The sequence below is a fragment of the Panthera uncia genome (genome assembly GCF_023721935.1).
Source record: "Panthera uncia isolate 11264 chromosome A1 unlocalized genomic scaffold, Puncia_PCG_1.0 HiC_scaffold_17, whole genome shotgun sequence".
Classification (NCBI taxonomy): domain Eukaryota; kingdom Metazoa; phylum Chordata; class Mammalia; order Carnivora; family Felidae; genus Panthera; species Panthera uncia.
The window spans coordinates 30,992,169-31,011,066 of NW_026057577.1; the positions used below are offsets into that span (position 1 = coordinate 30,992,169).

At 39.7% G+C, this 18,898-nt stretch overlaps 1 protein-coding gene across 1 annotated transcript; it reads right to left on the reverse strand.

Moving 5' to 3' along the window:
- Positions 1-302: 302 nt before the first annotated feature.
- On the reverse strand, positions 303-18,612 carry CDC23 (cell division cycle 23). Its single transcript, XM_049649266.1, has 16 exons — positions 18,412-18,612; positions 18,255-18,327; positions 15,964-16,101; positions 13,783-13,825; positions 13,150-13,255; positions 12,919-13,051; positions 11,189-11,366; positions 11,003-11,100; positions 10,790-10,871; positions 3,900-4,053; positions 3,665-3,784; positions 3,248-3,323; positions 2,880-2,941; positions 2,103-2,181; positions 1,906-2,025; positions 303-1,265 (listed from the first exon to the last, which is right to left on the reverse strand). The coding sequence occupies exons 1-16, from the start codon at positions 18,564-18,566 to the stop codon at positions 1,095-1,097; spliced, it is 1,788 nt and encodes a 595-aa protein (XP_049505223.1). The 5' UTR covers positions 18,567-18,612; the 3' UTR covers positions 303-1,094.
- Positions 18,613-18,898: the final 286 nt, after the last annotated feature.

An 18,898-nucleotide genomic window follows, 5' to 3' on the forward strand; every position in this document is an offset into this window, starting at 1 on the left:
GGTAACAAACTTGTTCTGGAAACAATAAAGGAAGGCTGGGCCCTGAGCTCAGAATAATCCATGGTATCTACAGTTCAAATTCATTACAGCAGACATTACAAGCATAGCATATATTACCTCCTACTGAATACACATGCACAGGCCTGAAACCCTCCAAGAGCACAGCAAGAATGACTCCCTTTGCCTTGTCTAAACAGGTGAAGGCTGAAAGGAACCATTCTGTTGGGAGAAAATAGGCATGGGGGTGGGGGTGGGGGGCAGGTAGGGAACATAACTACATCGAAAATATTTATTACAACAGACCAGGTTGAAATGGGTTTATTCTTGTCTATACGGTCACAAAACCTAACACTCCTTGAACATCCATGAAATCTGTAATCCTGCCTCCTTGCTTCGCTTTAGTAAGAGTATAAGTAACTCCATAGGCTCTTTTGCCATCAACAGTTCCATGCAAAGTAAGATTCTTTTTGCCCCCTCTTTCCTTCAACTCTAGTAAGTTAACTCCAATATGAAAATTTCTATGAAGAGTTCTTAAAATGATGTTTCTGAAAAATGTCCCCCCAGAGCAAGAACAAAAGTGTAGCTTCCGTTTAAATCTTACCTCTGACAGCATAGTCATGCTCAGTAAATCCAGAATGATGAGGTCATGTCTATCTGGTGCCCTCACCTTCCTAGGGTATCCAGTGCCCCTACTGCCTGCAGAGGGTAGAGTGGCACAATGTTCTCCCTTCCATCCCTCCCTAAAGAAATCTCTCACTCCCAGCAGCATTAAAACTTGGTTTCTGTAAGCCTTGCCTGTACTAAAGTGCTGTTAAAGGGATGTTTTTTAGATGTGGAGAAAAGGTCTGGGAAGAAGGCCCAGATTCGTAGCCACTCTCTGAACAGAAGGGAAACAGAAGTGCTTCTAACCGGCAAAAGACCATGTCCGTTCCTGCCAGGATTATTCTGTCAGATTCTGTAAACCATCCCCAAGGAGCTGTTTCCATCTGTACAAACAGACAACTAAGGTCCTTGGAAGAACAGCTGTGGCCATTCCTTACACAGAAGTAAGGCTTAACATGGGTCTAGTAGTGTGCTGGCTTGAAAACAGCCAACTACGGTGTGACTGAAGACAGGTTAAGTGGAGAAACTCTGCGTGTGGGAGTGTTGTTAGCAGACAGCGAAGCAGGGAGGAAAAAGGGAGCAGGCATCTCAGTGGAGGGAGTCTCCCCTTGGTTCCGAAGCTGTAGGATTTGCCGGAGCAAGGCCTTGCCTTCTTCCCGGGTCTGAAACAAAATCAGGAAAGTGTTTCAAAGTCTATCCAAGGCTATTCTCAAAAACCAGTTCTCAAATACTGATGTAAAAGTTTCACAGACCAAGGAAGCCTTTCCACTTACCTTCTTACCCATCTTCCACTCTCAGATGATCATAACCATCATATGTTTTGTTTGTTTTTAAATTTATTTTAAGAGAAAGAGCAAAAGCAGGGGAGGGGCAGAGAGACAGGAAGAGAGAACCCCAAGCAGGATCCACACTGCCAACGCAGAGCCCAATGTGGGGCTCAAACTCGCGAACCGTGAGATCATGACCTGAGCCAAAACCAAGAGTCGAATGCTCAACTGACTGAGCCACCCACGTGCCTCTTTTTTTTTTTTTTTTTTTTAATTTTTGAGACAGAGAGAGACAGAGCATGAACGGGGGAGGGGCAGAGAGAGAGGGAGACACAGAATCGGAAACAGGCCCCAGGCTCCGAGCCATCAGCCCAGAGCCTGACGCGGGGCTCGAACTCACGGACCGCGAGATCGTGACCTGGCTGAAGTCGGACGCTTAACCGACTGCGCCACCCAGGCGCCCCCCCACGTGCCTCTTAAACATCATATGTTTGAACCTAAAATCCAAACCCTTGAGCAAAGAACTGCTACTCACATCATTGAATGCACAACACTTTTGGGCACAAGTTGAAGCTTCATCCCACAGCTTGCACTTAAAATAGTACTGTGCCAAATAACGGAAAGCAGTGCTCTCCTCCAAGTGCTCCACTATTTCCTAGATAAGGAAAGCAAGAGTGACTAAGGCGATGAGAATACAATCAGCAACCCAATTCGCATGGTCGTGAAACATACCCCACAGGAGTAGATGTCTTGGATATATTTGATGTAACACTGGGCAGCTTGTTCTGACTCAGTCAACTGTTCATGAAGCCTACAAAATAAATAGGTCTGTAAGTACAAATCAGATCTCAGAGCAAGCTAATGGTAAAATGCAAAGCACATGAGTAAGACCCAAAAAATGGCAATACAGAGAAAACTACAAGTTTTGACATAAATGGCACACTGGGACCCAGAATAATATTAGTGTCCCAATGTGATGGATACCTCATCAAAACTCAGCCTCGTTCCTCTCCTACTGGTGATGGAGGGAGAGTAGGTAAATACTTATAGTGGACAACACACCTTTGCAAAATTCTCTGGTAATACTCTGAGCAAAATTTTAAAAAGACACCAAGCAATTCAGACTTTTTTCTAAGAATTCAGAAAAGAACTGGCAGGAATAAGATTGCATTTAAGACTTCTTTGCCTGCTATTTCTGAGTCATTCCTTATTTCCTTGGGCTTTATCTGGAGGAGGATCAGTACTTAAAGTAGTTTTCCTAGACTGCTTTGACATGAAAATTTCATTCCTTTCAATTCATTCTTGATCCCTTGCCTAACAGGAAAGCAGCTCCCCCTTTAGAGAGGAGTCTCCTGAGTCAAGATGGCTTAACTTCCAGACCAGTATTCACACACCCTGATGCATCTGCACACTCATGTAGGAGGACGATGGGGGCTCTAGAGAGTGCAGGATGAGCAGTACCAGAGAAGCCAGCAGAAATAACAACAGCATTTCATTCCTTTCACTCACTTGGCCAGTTTCACCAGAGCCATTTTCTCCACATCTCCCACGGCGTAAGCTCTCCAATAACACTGTCAAAACAATAAACTGATCACTTTTGACCATTGTCCCGTGTGCTATGACCTACCACATAAAGGCTCAAGTCCTACAAGCCTCCCAGAAGTTCAGATTTGCAGAATACAAAGCATTTGTACTAGACTGATAATCCCACTGACAATGTCAGCCGTGCTTTGCTTTTTAGCCTATGCACCTATAAATACTTAAAACTTTCCTAGGTAGATAGATCAACATGAAGGAAAATTAGAACACAGAGAGACCAACCCTTCATCCAAACAGCACATCTCCATTCAAATTCTCCAGGACCCAAATTCAGATACCTTTTTGGCTTCTACTAGTTGATTGAGTTTCTCATAACATTCTCCTAAAGCAACCAGCATACGAGAATCATTGGGCCTAAGAAAGAGGAGGAATAGGCAGTCTGAGCAAAGACTTTAAAAAGTTACTAAAGTCCAACCTTGAGGACACACCACCAACAACCACTAATTCAGATCCATGCAGGGATTAGCCTTTAATCCAATACTTCATATAATTACAGTATTTTGTGTTCACAATTATACTACTAACTAACCCATCAGAATATACTGCATAAAAATGACCAAGGAGCATAGGGCAAGTTTACACCCAGGTCTCTAAGAGTCAAAACCATTCATTCACTGTGATTCTTCAGTAGCTAATCAAAAGATAAAGTACCAGCCCTTCTCATAACAAACACATCATCAACTGGTCAGATTTACCGAAGCTGATGGGCCCGTCTGTAATAATAAAGGCAGTAAAATGGCATCTTGAGGATTTCATAGGTCTGTCCAAGCCCATACCAGGCTCTGTAGTCCCGTTTATTGACCTCAATGGCATGTCTACGAAACAAAAGAGAGATTGGTAAGAGGGGAGAATCAAGGTTAGAGACTTGTAGGCTCAAGAGAGGCTCCTAACATCAATCTCCTCCACCTCAGCACTCAACTAGAAACTCACCTGTATGCCTGAATAGCAGCAGATGTGTTCTTCATTTCCATGTACTCATGTCCCATCAGTGTCCATGCCCCAAGATACCGAGGATTCAATTTCAGTGCTCTCTGGAAATATAAGGCTGCCTTCTCATGCTGAGAACGCAAACTATAGTAATTGCCTGATTGAAAAACAAAAGACATGTAAGTAACTAGAGAGATAAAAATAAAAGTTCCCTAAAATAGCATTCCACAGAGCAGGCATGAAACTATAACTCATTCCCCCAAAGTATTTGCAGAAAAGCCAAAATGTACATGAAGGGAACATCATTATTCCCTTGGGAAATATACTCATCTATCACACATATTGGTTTAAAAAAAAAAAATGTTCCCTAACACTTCAAGTTTTTCTTCAGTTTATTTCATCTGGATATAGCACTTATACATATTTTCTTAACAAAGGATGGGAAATTTCTACAGTTTGGTAGTTTTCCAACTACACTCCCAGGTTTCTGAAGAGGTACTTCAAGGGATGAAAAGGTAGAGCTCTGAGCTCCTCTCTCCCATAAGAATCAAATCAGATCTATCATTGTTGGTCTTGAAAAGAGCAAGTGAGAGCTTTTAGGAATCTGTGGAAGATTTTATTTGCAGAAAGGGTATAAAACCCATTTATCTTAAGTCAACTGGTAAATGGATAAACAAAATATACATATCCAAACAATGGAGTACTACTCAACATTCAAAAGAACTACTGAGGGGTGTCTGGGTGGTTTCTCTCTTCCTCTCTCTCTGTCCCTCCCAATTTGTGCACATGCTGAGCTCTCTCTCAAAATAAATAAATAAACTTAAAAAAAAAAAAAAAAACTACTGAAACATGCTACAACACTGGTGAATCTCAGAAACAGCTAAGTGAAAGAAGCCAAACAAGACTAAAAACTGCAAGATACCATTCACATGAAAATTTCTAGAAAAGGCAAAATATAGAGATAGAAGGCAAATCTGTGTCTGCTGGGGGATGCAAGAGGGACTGACTGCAAACGGACTCAAGGGAACTTCCAGGGGTGCCAGAATGTTCTAAACTGGATTTATGGTTATAGTTACACAACTGTATAAATTTACAAAAACTCCTTGAAGTATAAACTTATGTAAATTATACCTTAATAAACCTGGTTTTTTTTTCAATAAAGCTATTTTTAAAGTTTATTTATTTATTTTTGAGAGAGCAAGGGAGGGGCAGAGAGCAAGGAGAGAGAAACCCAAGCAGGATCCACGCTGTTAGCACAAAGCCCCAAATGGGGCTTGATCTCAAGAATCATAAGATAATGACCTTGAGCTGAGATCAAGAATCAGATGCTTAACCGACTGAGCCACCTAGGAACCTCAGGAATAAATTATTTTTTTAAAAAGATGAATGAATAGATAGAGGGGATTAAGAGGTACACATTTCCAGTTATAAAATAAGTAAGTCACAGAATGCAAAGTACAGCATAGGGAATACAGTCAATAAATCTGTAATAACTTTGTATCATGACTAACTTATCATGGTGAGCATTCAATGATACACAGAATTGTAGAATCTCTATGTTATACACCTGGAACTAATATAACATTATACTTCAATAATAATTTTAAATCCCCACAAATCCTGTTTGTAATGTAGCTATGAAGAAGAATGTTTATAATAGTAAAAAAAATAAAGTCATAAGTGAGAGAGTAGGGAAAGGGAAGATTAGAGCTATATACATCAGCATAGTACATTTCTAGGCCAAAATACTGATCCTCACCCAGGAAGAAGGGTATAGCCCTATATATGCCCTAGCTTCTAAAGGAGTGAGAATGATAGAGATATTAAGGAAGTCAGAATTGGCCAAGTTTTGAGCAAAGATCAAGTACATGAGATTTTTTAAATCTCATTTGGAGCAGCTAAAATATACTAATGATTACAAGTGTGCTGGGCAACTACATTGCTGTAAGTGCTTTGTAGGCATTAATTTATCTAATCTTCATGACAATTACATGAGAGAAGGATCCATTATTATTGCTTTGTGAATGAGAAAACTATAGCAGAGACAGGTTAGGCCCAAAGTCACACAACTAGTTAGTAGTAGAACCGAGATTTAAACTTGGGTAGTCTGGTTCCAGAGTTCAAACTTAACTATGCTATATTGTAGTATAAGCTGTTTTACATAGTACATAAAATGCTGCCTGTCAGACATTGGGACTCCAGAAAAGACAAAGAAGGAAAGAATTCACATTGAAACATCAAAGCAGATACAAGGACTAAACCAACAGGATATCCTTGCGACCACTCTATTCATAAGAGCGTTCATTTTCTCTCAGGTCCTCAGGTTTTTTTTCTTCTCTCTACCCTTTTTTCTACTTTTACTTCCTCTGAATTGGCTATAATATGAAAGCTGAAGGATATTTTTTTATCATAAACTAATATTCCTTATTTTTCATTCTTAAAGTAGGTGGGCTGAATTCAACAAACATTTATTGACCATATGTCAGGCACTGTGCTGGGCATTTAACACATATACTGAGGGAAAAAAAAAAAAAAAAACAGTTCATTAAGGAGTTCACCTCACATGATTATTAAAAAAACAAGTAACTCTTGTAAATGCAAACTGGTGCAGGCACTCTGGAAAACAGTATGGAGTTTCCTCAAAAAGTTAAAAATAGAATTACCCTACAACCCAGCAATTGCACTACTAGGTATTTATCCAAGGGACACAGTGTGCTATTTCGAAGGGGCACATGTGCCCCAAAGTTAATAGCAGCACTATCAACAATAGCCAAAGTATGGAAAGAGTCCAAATATCCATTGATGAATGAATGGATAAAGAAGATGTGGTATATAAATACAATGGAGTATTACTCGGCAGTCAAAAAGAATGAAATCTTGGCATTTGCAACAAGGTGGATAGAACTAGAGGGTATTATGCTAAGCGAAATTAGTCAGAGAAAGATAAATATAAGACTTCACTCATGTGGAATTTAAGTTACAAAACAGAGGATCACAAGAGAAAGGAAGCAAAAAGAATATGAAAACAGGGAGGGGACAAAGCATAAGAGACTCTTAAGTATAGAGAACAAACTGAGGGTTGCCGGAGGGGTTGTGGGGGGCAGGGGGTAGGCTAAATGGGTAAGGGGCATTAAGGAAGACACTTGTTGGGAAGAGCACTGGATGTTACACACAGAGGATGAATCACTGGAATCTACTCCTGAAATCATTATAGCACTATATGTTAACTAACTTAGATGTAAACTTAAAAATAAAAAAATTAAAAAAAAATTAAGTAAAAAATAATAAAAGCAACTATAAAATCAAAACAAACAAGAAACTCCTAAATCATTGCTCTTCATATGTAAGTCTCTTTTGATTTTAACTGGCATTAAGTGTGGAGGTTTAAAAAAGGATTATTCATTCCTTCTCTTCCCCACCTCTATTTCCTTTCTTCATGTATAGAGCACTGTTATCCAACTGGTTGCCCAGTCACCAATTCCTATTTGTTCTACTTTTTTTTTTTTCAACGTTTATTTAATTTTGAGAGACAGAGACAGAGTGTGAGTGGGGGAGGGGCAGAGAGAGAAGGAGACACAGAATCTGAGCTGTGAACACAGAGCCTGATGTGGGGCTTGAACTCACAAACCATGAGATTATTACCTGAGCCAAAGTCAGACACTTAACCAACTGAGCCACCCAGGTGCCCCCTATTTGTTCTACTTCTTAAATACCTTTTAAGTCCAACAGCCTCTCTCCATCCCTGCTGCCAATAGTTCAGTGTAGGCTCTCATCATCCCTAGACTGGATTATTCCAAAAATCTGAAAATCTGAGAACATTCATCACTCTGGTTTACATTCCTTCAGAAGACTCCTACTGCCTTCATAATAAAATCCTAATGTTCAGCAAGGCATAAAAGCCTCTTCAAGATAGGGCCCCTTTTTGAACATTCCCACACCATGCTTCCAGATGCTGAGCTACTTCAGGCAGAATGCCTGTTTCATACTTTGGTGCTATACAGGGAATGCCCTTCCGAAGTCAATCCTTTTACTCTCTTACTGAACTGTTTTACTTCTGCCCAGCCTTCAAGCACCACCATCTCAGGAAGACTTCCCTAATAATCACAGGCTAGATTAGATACTTATGTACTCTCTTAGCATCTTAGGTTTACCTCAATCATAACACTCAACCCACTGCATTATAGTTATTTTTTTTTACTAGTCTTACTCGATGGGCAATAAGGGTAGGTACTGCAAAAGAAAGCACAGGGTCTGGTACTCAGAAGATGCTCAAAAGATGAGGCACCTGGTTGGCACAGTTGGTTAAGCATCCAACTTTTGATCTTGGTTCAGGTCATGATCTCAGTGTTTTTGAGTTTGACTCCTGCACTGGCTCTGTGCTGATGGTATGGAGCCTGCTTGGGATTCTGCCTCGCCTTCTCTTTGCCCCTCCCCAGCTTTTGCTCTCTCTCTCCCTCAAAATAAATACATAAACTTAAAAAAAAAAAAAAAAAAAAGATGTTCAAAAGATGTTTTCTGAATAAAATGGGATTATGCCCTCACCCTAATGCACTTTATATTTTCTTTATAATGTTCTGATATTGAAAAGATCATTTATTCTTATTCTCACCTATGTTCCTATAGAACCTATTACATTTTGGCGCGCCTGGGTGGCTCAGTCGGTTAAGCGTCTGACTTCGGCTCAGGTCATGATCTCACGGTTCGTGGGTTCGAGCCCCACATCGGGCTCTGCGCTGACAGCTCAGAGTCGTGGAGCCTGTTTCAGATTCTGTGTCTCCCTCTCTCTCTGCCCTTCCCCCACTTGCACTCTGTTTCCCTCTGTCTCAAAAATAAACATTAAAAAAAAAATTTTAAAAAAAGAACCTATTATATTTTTTTAAATGTTTATTTGTTTGGGTAGGGGGAGAGAGAGCCAGCACATGCATGAGCGGAGGAGGGGCATTCGAGAGAGGGAGGGAGAGAGAAGATCCCAAGCGGGTTCTGTACTGTCAGCACAGAGCCTCACATGGGGCTCAATCTCACAAACTGTGAGATCATGACCTGAGCTAAAATCCAGAGTCAGAAGCTCAAATGACTGAGCCCCCCAGGCACCCCAGGACCTATTACATTTTTTTTTAATGTTTTATTTATTTTTGAGCGAGAAAGAGCACAAGCAGGGGAGGGGCAGAAAGAGAGGGAGACAGGGTATCCAAAGGGGGCTCTGCACTGACAGCAGTGAGCCAGATGTGGAGCTCGAACTCATAAACCATGAAATCATGACCTGACCTGAAGTTGGATGCTCAACCAACCGAGCCACCCAAGCACCCTAGGACCTATTATATTTTTTAATGCTTATTTCCCACACTGAACTACAACTTACTCAAGGGCTAATAATATTAAATTAACGGATAGAAATTCTATCAGTTTACTAACAACTTCCTGACCTAGAAAGATATGAATGTACGATCTCAACGCCAGGTCACCAAATACCCAGGAAGGGGGATTTCCCTTTCATTTCCAGGGAACCTGGGCTTTCTGTCACAAACAACCAAGCTTACTTTTATCCAAATGTGGCCACTGATATGTTTATGTCAATTGATGATAAGGTCACAATAAGTGTGGTGGAGTACATACGGCATGGTTCTCAACCACGGATGATTCTCAACCACAGATGATTATGACCCCAAGAGTTGGCAATATCTGCAAACATTTTTGGTTGTCACTATTGGGGGAAGAGGGTTATTGCCATCTAGTGGGTAGAGGCTAGGGATACTGCTAACACCCTCAATGTACAGGACGGCCCCCAACACACACAAAAAAATTATCAGCCCAAAATGTCAAAAGTACAAAGATTGAAATACCCCTATACGAAGTAAGAGGTTTTCTCATTTGTTTTCATAGGATTGGAAATTTTTTTTTTTTTCAGTTTTACTTTAGATAGAGAGACAGCATGAGCAGGTAAGATGGTCAGAGGAGAGAGAGAACTTTAAGCAGGCTCCACACTCAGTGAGAGCCCAACGCAGGGCTCAGTCTTACAACTGTGAGATCATGACCTGAGCCAAAATCAAGAGTCAGATACTTAACCGACTAAGCCACATAGATGCCCCTAGGATTGGAAATTCTTATAAGCTTTTTAGTAATATTAAGGTTAAAATATACACACTTTTGATCCAACCTTCACTGCTAGGAATGGATCACATGGATGATAGTTGAATAAACATGAAAAAATAAATGTACACATACAAAGATGTTTCCTGAAACTATTTTTATATTAATAAATACTGGCCACAACTTATACAATAGAAAATGGTTAAATAAAAATAAAAATGGTACATCTATGAAATAAAATACTGAATAGCCATCAAAAATAATACAAATCTTCATATACTAAATACAAAAATGAGAAAGCTTACTGTTAATATTTTTAAAAAGGAAAAGTTACAGAGCAGTGTGTATAATGATATAGTTTTTGCAAGCAAGTTATACATACGCATGCACCCACACACACATTTTTAGCATTCACATGTATTCACATAGAAAAACATTCTGGAGTCATGCTCACCAAATAATCTAGGGGGTGGGATTACACTGTGCTTTTACATTCTATAGTATATATTTTGTTATCTTTGACACTTTTAAATGTTTATTTATTTTTCAGAGAGAGAGAGTGCAAGCAGAGGAGGGGCAGAGAGAGAGGGAGATAGAGGATCCGAAGTGGGCTCTGTGCTGACAGCAGAGTGCCCGATTTGGGGCTCAAACCCACAAACTGGAAGCTCATGACCTGAGCCATAGTCGGACGCTTGACCAACTGAGCTACCAGACACCCCTCTTTGACACTTTTAATTGTTATTTTTTACATCTGTATTACTTACAGTAAAAATAAATCTTAAAAGAAAAAAAGTAGTGACTCTTACCAATTACACAGCATGTTTCCACACGATATTTATCAATCTCACAGAGGTTGTGAGCCAGGTAACTCAACTCTGATTTCATGCTCTAGAAGAAAACGGAAAGACAATCTAAGCATGAGTTAAGGAACCCCTTAGCTAATGCAACTTGTGACAATTCAACCCAAGAGATTAAAGCAAAAAGAGCTTGATCAATTCTAAGCAAAGGAAGCAGCTCACCCTGACATAAAGAAGGTTGGAGAACGTGTCCATATTTTCAATCCTGTATGGGTCTTGTTTCCTTAGTTCATTAAAAATAGAGAGGGCTTTGTCAATATCTGCAGGATAAAAAGGTAAGAAAGTTTAGAAAACAACATAGTGCTACATTCAGGATTTGATGGTATTTCATTGTCCTTATTCACTCACCTCTGATATTGTGATAGGCAACTGCAATTTGGGAAACAATATATGAGCTCTTAGAGAAGCCCACATCAATGAGATTCTGATACTTTTGCAGGGCCTCCTCTATCAACTGCAACTCTGTGTATATATGAGCCAGAAAAAACTCTTTCATCCAGGTGTCTGGCAAAGACAGGAACTTCAGCTGCCAGCAGGAGAGAGAGGGACACACTTAATATACTTTGACCTCTCTCTCAAATGAACATCAAGGAACTATCTTTTTGTCTAAAGAAATTTATCACCAAAACTTTAGGAGAGCACATAACAAACAGAGGGCAGTTCAATTAAGTGAACAGGACTTACAAGCACAATAGGGAGGAATGACCAAATTAAGGAAGACTTCAAAGAAAAGCCTAGTATTTCAGGTGAGTCTTATAGGATAGGTAGAACTTGAAAAGAAAAAAAGAGAGAGGAGGAAGAAAAAAAGATAACACTCCAGGCAGGGCAACAACATCAATAGAGGCAAAACAATCCTGAGTGTGAGTGAATAGGATGAGGAAACTAGCTTAGTTTGAGAGGAGGCTATGTGTTCAAAAATAGTGAAAAAAATAAGACTGAATGGGTAGGGCAGGTCCTATGGCGAAACAGGAAGTGGGATCCAATAGGAAACCACTGAAATTTTTGGCAAGAGAACGACACGATGACATGGGTGTTTTAAGAGTAAGTGTGAAAACAGTATGCACGATAGCATAGGAATGGGAGTGTACAAATGGAAAAACTAGGTAGAAAAGTAACTATTACTTATAAGTAATCCAAATCTGAGATGAAAACTAAGATGGCAAAGAAAACCAAAAGAGATGCATGCAAGAAGGAGACCATGGCAATGTCTGGTGACTGACTAGATAAAAGGAGATACGAGAAAGAGAAGAACAAATCTACTGATGAGGCATCAAGACTGGGTATCTTGAGAAATAGTGATGGTATCAAGGGAGTCTATCAAGCTGGGAGGAAGAAAGAATTTGGTAGGCAAGATCAGAAACTTGGTTTTGCATATTTTGAGTTCAGAGAAAAAACAAACTTTTAATGAAAGTCTATTAGGCAGTTAGAGATAATAAATAGGAGTAAGTCAAGATAAGACTTCAGACCCAGATTTAGTAGCACATATCATTATTGGGGGAAATCGACCAGCCTTCAGTTCTTTAGAGCCAACAAAAGCAAGTGTATTATCAATTCCGTTAACTACTGCAGAATGGCAAAATAAACTCTATAGACAATATCCTATAATAACAATTAATAAAATGACTGCAGTTTATAAAGCAATTTCATATACTTTAATTCATTAAATAACAAATTTCTAAATCTCTACAAAGTCCTAGGACAGCTCAGCGGAGACCTTAAAAATGTTTTTAATACAATCCTTGATATCAGAGAAACCTTTCCTATGGCATCTTTGGAATGAGGAAAAAAAAGTATAATAGCATTTAGTCTATAAAGCAAGTCACAGTAAAATGTGAATGTGAATCATGAAATAATGAAAAGATATTCTAATATAACTAGACACATATCCAACAGCAACCACCAAACAAGAGCCAGACATGAGTCTTTCAAACAAAGACCGAAATTCCAGCAATGAAAGAGACTAGAGAAGAAGCAAAGATGTAACTACAAAGGTTTAGCAAACCTCTCTTCCCAGCCCATTACAGAATTACATTAAGACTTGGAGCAGAGGGTCTTTCACATAGCTCCTCTCAATTTACCATCTCTTTGTCCGTAATTAAATTACAGAGTTCTAGCCAGGCTCCCCAGTGCAAAGGCAAAACATGAGTAGCCTCCACAAACACATCAATAGCCTCTTTCACCAGGTCCAGTTTTCGAAGCACCACACCATATCTAGGAAAGAGACAATCACAGAAGTTAATGTTTCATAACACATCCCTTCCACTCTGGAGAAAATGTTATAGAAGGATCAAAATTACTCTACCACTTACAGATAAAGGCCAAATCCATCAAGTTCCCGAGCCTGGTGTTTTTTGCTAAGTTCCACTCTCAATTCTCTAAGTGCCTCATTTTTAACTTGTCCTTTCTCCAGGGGACCTAGGAAAGGAACCAAATCTCAGATCTAAGGAAAGACTGCCAATCTTCATTTCACAGACCTAGACATTCCCCTTGACATCAACCAAAGTTACACCTGGAACTTCCAGCAAATACTCAGAAGTGGCCAACAATACCTTACACAATCCACTTTATTCCAGAAATTACCACTGATAACTGGTCTACAGTCATATTTTGCTAGGCCCACAAAGGTTTTTAAAACTTTAAAATAATCAGTGTTTAAAAAGTAGAAGTCTCAACTAAAAAGCTGAATTTCCAGTTTCAGTTCCCAAAGAATGAGGTAGGGCCAAGGGAAGAAAGCCTTGACTACACTAGGCCCACATTTCCTCAAGGGAGCTGTCAGCAGGGCTGGGTAACAAGCAGGTTACAAGTTACCAAGTTGTGCTCCCCAATTTGCAACAGTCCTCCTAAGTCTACTTCACACCTTTATATTACCTGCCTGGCTCATATAGGCATTTGATTATGCAACCCCTGCTTTCATCCAAAAGGTAAGATAAAGAGATCCATACCTAGACTATCAACTGTTTCATCATCCTTCTTCTTTTCTCCAGACTGTAAGAGAAAATCAACAAATTGGTCTTTTCTCAGTTTATTTTGAAACTCATTCTAAAACTAGCAGTCTGGTGGCGACTGGGTGGCTCAGTCAGTTAAGCAACTGACTTCGGCTCAGGTCACGATCTCGCCGTTTGTGGGTTCGGGCCCCGCGCTGGGCTCTGTGCTGACAGCTCAGAGCCTGGAGCCTGCTTCAGATTCTGTGTCTCCCTCTCTCTCTGTTCTTCCCCTGCTCATTCTCTGTCTCTCTCTGTCTCTCAAAAATAAATAAAAACATTAAAAAAAATTAAAATAAAATAAATTAAAATAAAACAAAACAAAACAAAATAAAATAAAAATAAAACTAGGAGTCTGATTCTAGCTAAAGGGTTCAAGTCCAACCAAAATGTCAACTACTACTGGTCACTACTTTTAAACAATAATTCAGGGGCTCCCACTGTCCAAATCTGGAATAATTTGAGCACTGACATAATTTATAAGTACAGTAATAAATTACAATTACAAATATAAGAATCCTTGAATTCATACTGATGGTAAATAAATGGGGATGGTGAGGGAAAACTCTTGCATAGAGTAGAATGCCAAGTAGCTAGTAGCAAATGTGGAGAGAATACTGGAGTGGAAAATCATTATTTTGCAATATCATAGTAAAGAATACTTCAGGCAAGAATTAACAATGGATTTCTTGACTAATTAATATATATTAATGTTTATTTATTTTTGAGAGAGAGACAGAGTGCAAGCGGGAGAGGGGCAGAGAAAGACACAGACATAGAGCCTGAAGCAGGCTCCAGGCTCTGTGCTATCAGCACAGAGAAAGACATGGGGCTCGAATCATGAATGGTGAGATCGTGACCTGAGCCGAAGTCTGATACCCAATTGACTGAGCCACCCAGGTGCCGCTTGACTAATGAATATTTAGGTTATTGACATTTTATGGCTATTGCAAAAAATACTTTAATAAATAGCCCTGTTCATACATCATTGAGCACATATTGAGCCCCGTGTTGGGCTTGCATTGGGATTCTCTCTCTCCTCTCTCTGCTCCTCTCCTGCTTATGCTCTCTCTCAAAATAAATTTTTAAAAATTAAAAAATTTAAGGGGTGCCTGGATGGCACAGTCGGTTGAGCATCCAGCTTCGGCTAGGTCATGAACTGGCAGTGTGTGGGTTCGAGCCCTGCGTCGGGCTCTGGGCTGACAGCTCAAAGCCTGGAGCCTGCTTCCGATTCAATGCTTCTCTCTTTCTCTGTTCCTCTTTCTCTCAAAAATAAATAAGATTTAAAATTTTTTTTTTAATTTTTTTTAATGTTTATTATTTTTGAAAGACAGAGACAGAATGCAAGCAGGGGAGGAGCAGAGAGAGAGGGAGACACAGAATTTGAAGCAGGCTCCAGGCTCCGAGCTGTCAGCAGAGAGCCTGACATGGGGCTCAAACCCAACAGGCCTCAAGATCATGACCTGAGCTGAAGTTGGCAGCTTAACCAACTGAGCCACCCAGGTGCCCCAAAGTTTTTTTAAAAATTAAAAAATAAATAAATAAATAAATAAAAATAGGGAGCCTAATGCCTATTTTATCAGTAATGAATATTATCAATTTTTTTAAGGATTTTATTTTTTTAAGTAATCTCTACACCCAATGTGGGTGGGGCTCGAACTCACAACCCTGAGATCAAGAGTCACATGCTCCACCAACTAAGCCAGCCATGGACTCCTATCAATATTTTTAATATTTTCCGGGTGCCTGGGTGGCTCAGTTGGTTGAACGTCCGACTTCGGCTCAGGTCATGATCTCGCGGTTTGTGAGTTTGAGCCCCACATCGGGCTCTATGCTGACAGCTTCGAGCCTAGAACCTGCTTCAGATTCTGTGTCTCTGTCTCTCTCTGCCCCTCCCCCCCACTTGTGCTGTCTCTCTATCAAAAATAAATAAAATGTAATAAAAAATATTTTTAATATTTTCTTCTATATTGCCACTTTTTAACTTTATTTATGACATCCTCTTTATTACTGTTAAGTATTTATAAAGTATATTTAGCAAGTAGGCTACTGCTCAACTATTTAAAAGATTAAACTTTTCCCCCTTCGTTCTACATATGGATGCCTCATGGAAGGCAGATGACATCTTAAAATGGCCCTCACCAGATATCTAGAATACATGTATAGAAAATAGGCTTTTTTGCTATTGCAGCCATGCAGGAAATGTGCTGCCCGATCATACTCTTTAACATCAAAGTAGGCTTTGGCCAGGGTATAAGCGTCCATATCCTGGGCATCCTCCTAGAAGAGAGACAAGTTTTTATAAGTGGTTGGGAACAAGACAACAAAAATTCAAATTCAAGAAGCATATTCATTAATTTCAAGATGTAAGAAAAAGTATTTTCTTCCTCCCCAAAACCTAGCATATACGTGTGTGTAGATATGTATACATATTTACATATACATAGAAATGTAAATTACTTTTGTATATTTGTCTTATTACACACTAAGGTCATTGAACTTTTTTTCAAAATAAAAAGTTGGGAAAAACTAAAAATTTTAAAAACTGAACCAAGACACTCAGAAAGTTGTACTAGTTCTTTAAATGAGGTGCGAAGTTGCACAGGCTTTAGTGCTAGGGAACTGGATTCAAATTCTGATTCCTTGATTTCCTGGTTTCATGACATTAGTAGGGAAGTTACTTAGTTTCTCTGAGAACTCATTTTTTCATGGGTAAAATGGAGCAAATAATACACATTTGATGAGGAAAAAGTGGAAAAGTCATGGAAAATGTCTAGCATTAATATCTGACATTTGCTTCCTTTTCCAGGCTTTCAAAAATGTACAGAAATGCAACATACTGTGCAATTACTTTTATTTTTTATACTTCAAAAAAGTTTTGACATGTTAGTATTGCCAAAAGCATAGAACACAGTCATAATTCTGTATATAAATGAAATGATGCACATTTAAGTTAATAAAGTATACAATCTCCCAAATTCTAGGGGTAAGTCGATTAAATCTTCATTTGTTACATTTTCCTCATCCTTCTTGCCCCAAATATTACTTGAACAAAACTGGAACCAAAACATGTTCAGTGTTTTCTTCATTGAATTAATAAATCCTAAATGTATCCATTCAACTTAGGAGTCTAGTGGCCTTTTTCACGTCTTCATCAATTCCTTATTTCTTCACCCACCTCCTCTTACATGCATTATACCTTCTGAAGTCAGAAACCTTCACTATTTTTAAGAGTGTGTGTGTGGGAATGCAAGCTGGTGCAGCCACTCTGGAAAACAATATGGAGGTTCCTCAAAAAACTAAAATAGAACTACCCTACGACTCAGAAATTGCACTACTAGGCATTTATCCACGGGATACAGGTGTGCTGTTTCAAAGGGACACGTGCACCCCCTGTGTTTATAGCAGCACTATCAACAATAGCCAAAGTATGGAAAGAGCCCAAATGTCTATCGATGGATGAATGGATAAAGAAGATGTGGTATATATATACAGTGGAGTATTACTCGGCAATCAAAAAGAATGAAATCTTGCCATTTGCAGTACGTGGATGGAACTGGAGAGTATTATGTTAAATGAAATTAGTCAGAGAAAGACAAAAATCATTATGACTTCACTCATATGAGGACTTTAAGAGACAAAACAGATGAACACAAGGAAAGGGAAACAAAAATAATATAAAAACAGGGAGGGGGACAAAACAGAAGAGACTCATAAATATGGAGAACAAACTGTGGGTTACTGGAGGGGTTGTGGGAGGGGGGATGGGCTAAATGGGTAAAGGGCACTAAGGAATCTACTCTTGAAATCATTGTTGCACTATATGCTAACTAATTTGGATGTAAATTTTAAAAAATAAAAAATTAAATTTAAAAAAAAGTGTGTGGAGGGGAGGGGAATCAAGAAATGGCATCTTCAGGAGAAACAAAATGGATTGTGACAATTATTCAAACCACACAGACTAGGTAAAAATACTTTCTGTAGATCAAACATAAAATATATTCCCATCTTATATAATTCTAGCAAGATCCACTTAAAGGAGATACTATTATCCGCATTTCACAAATGAAAGTTGCCAAAAGTCCCTAGTGTAGCTGAGATTTGAACCCAGAGCTATCTGAATCCAAAACCAGTTTTACATTGTTGTTAAAACCTTTGATTCTTCTCATCGTTAAGAACGTTGTCTAGGCTAGGCTATCAAACTTAAAAGGCTGAAATCTTAAGCAAGGATTGTTTACTAATTCTCTCCAGCTTAAGTAAAGCACCACCAAATCTTTACAAAGATCAACAAAACCACACAGATAAAAATCGCTGAAAACATCCAGCTCTTTAAAAGCTTTAATTCTCTCTACAAACATTCCTGCTAAGCAGGACGGGATACACCATAACCCTTCAGGTTGGTGGGGAGCGCTCACAGTGATGGAAGTGCTTACCTCTGTAATAGGCGGCGGCGGCTGCAGCTCGGCCAGAGGCAAGGCAGGGAGCGAGAAGGCCAACTCCGCGGACCTGGAACACCCAAACTGAATTAATTCCAACAAGCCCCAAAGGCCAAGGATCCAAACCCAGTCTCTTCCGACCCTGACGTCTCACCATTTACTACTGTGCAGTAGACCCCGCTCCCGGGTAAGGCCCGCGATGAGTAGTAGCTGCTTCTTTATTTCTCGTAAATTTGAGAAATCGCTGCTCGATGACAGGACCGGCATCACCGGAGCAGCCATAGGGACGACAGAGGGACTCGCAGCCATTTTCCTGACTCGCCACTCCAACCAATCACCAACGATAATACTAGCGGTCCGTCTGCACCAAAAAAGTCTGCCAGTTATTGGTGGCCTTCTGCTCCAGAAAATCCAATCAGAAATGTTACTTCTCTCAACGTCACCAAAAGGCCGGGAAAGAAGACACAATCCCATCCCCGATTGGTCAAGAGCTACTAGGGCGGGAAATTTAGAACTAGAAGGGATAGAGAGAGGGGAAAAAAAAAAAGAAGCGGGGCAAAGAGGTAGTGAATGGAATAGGTGGATTGGGAAGCTGGGGCTCGGAGTACGAGCAAGAAAGGGCGCAGAAGGGAAAGTGCCCT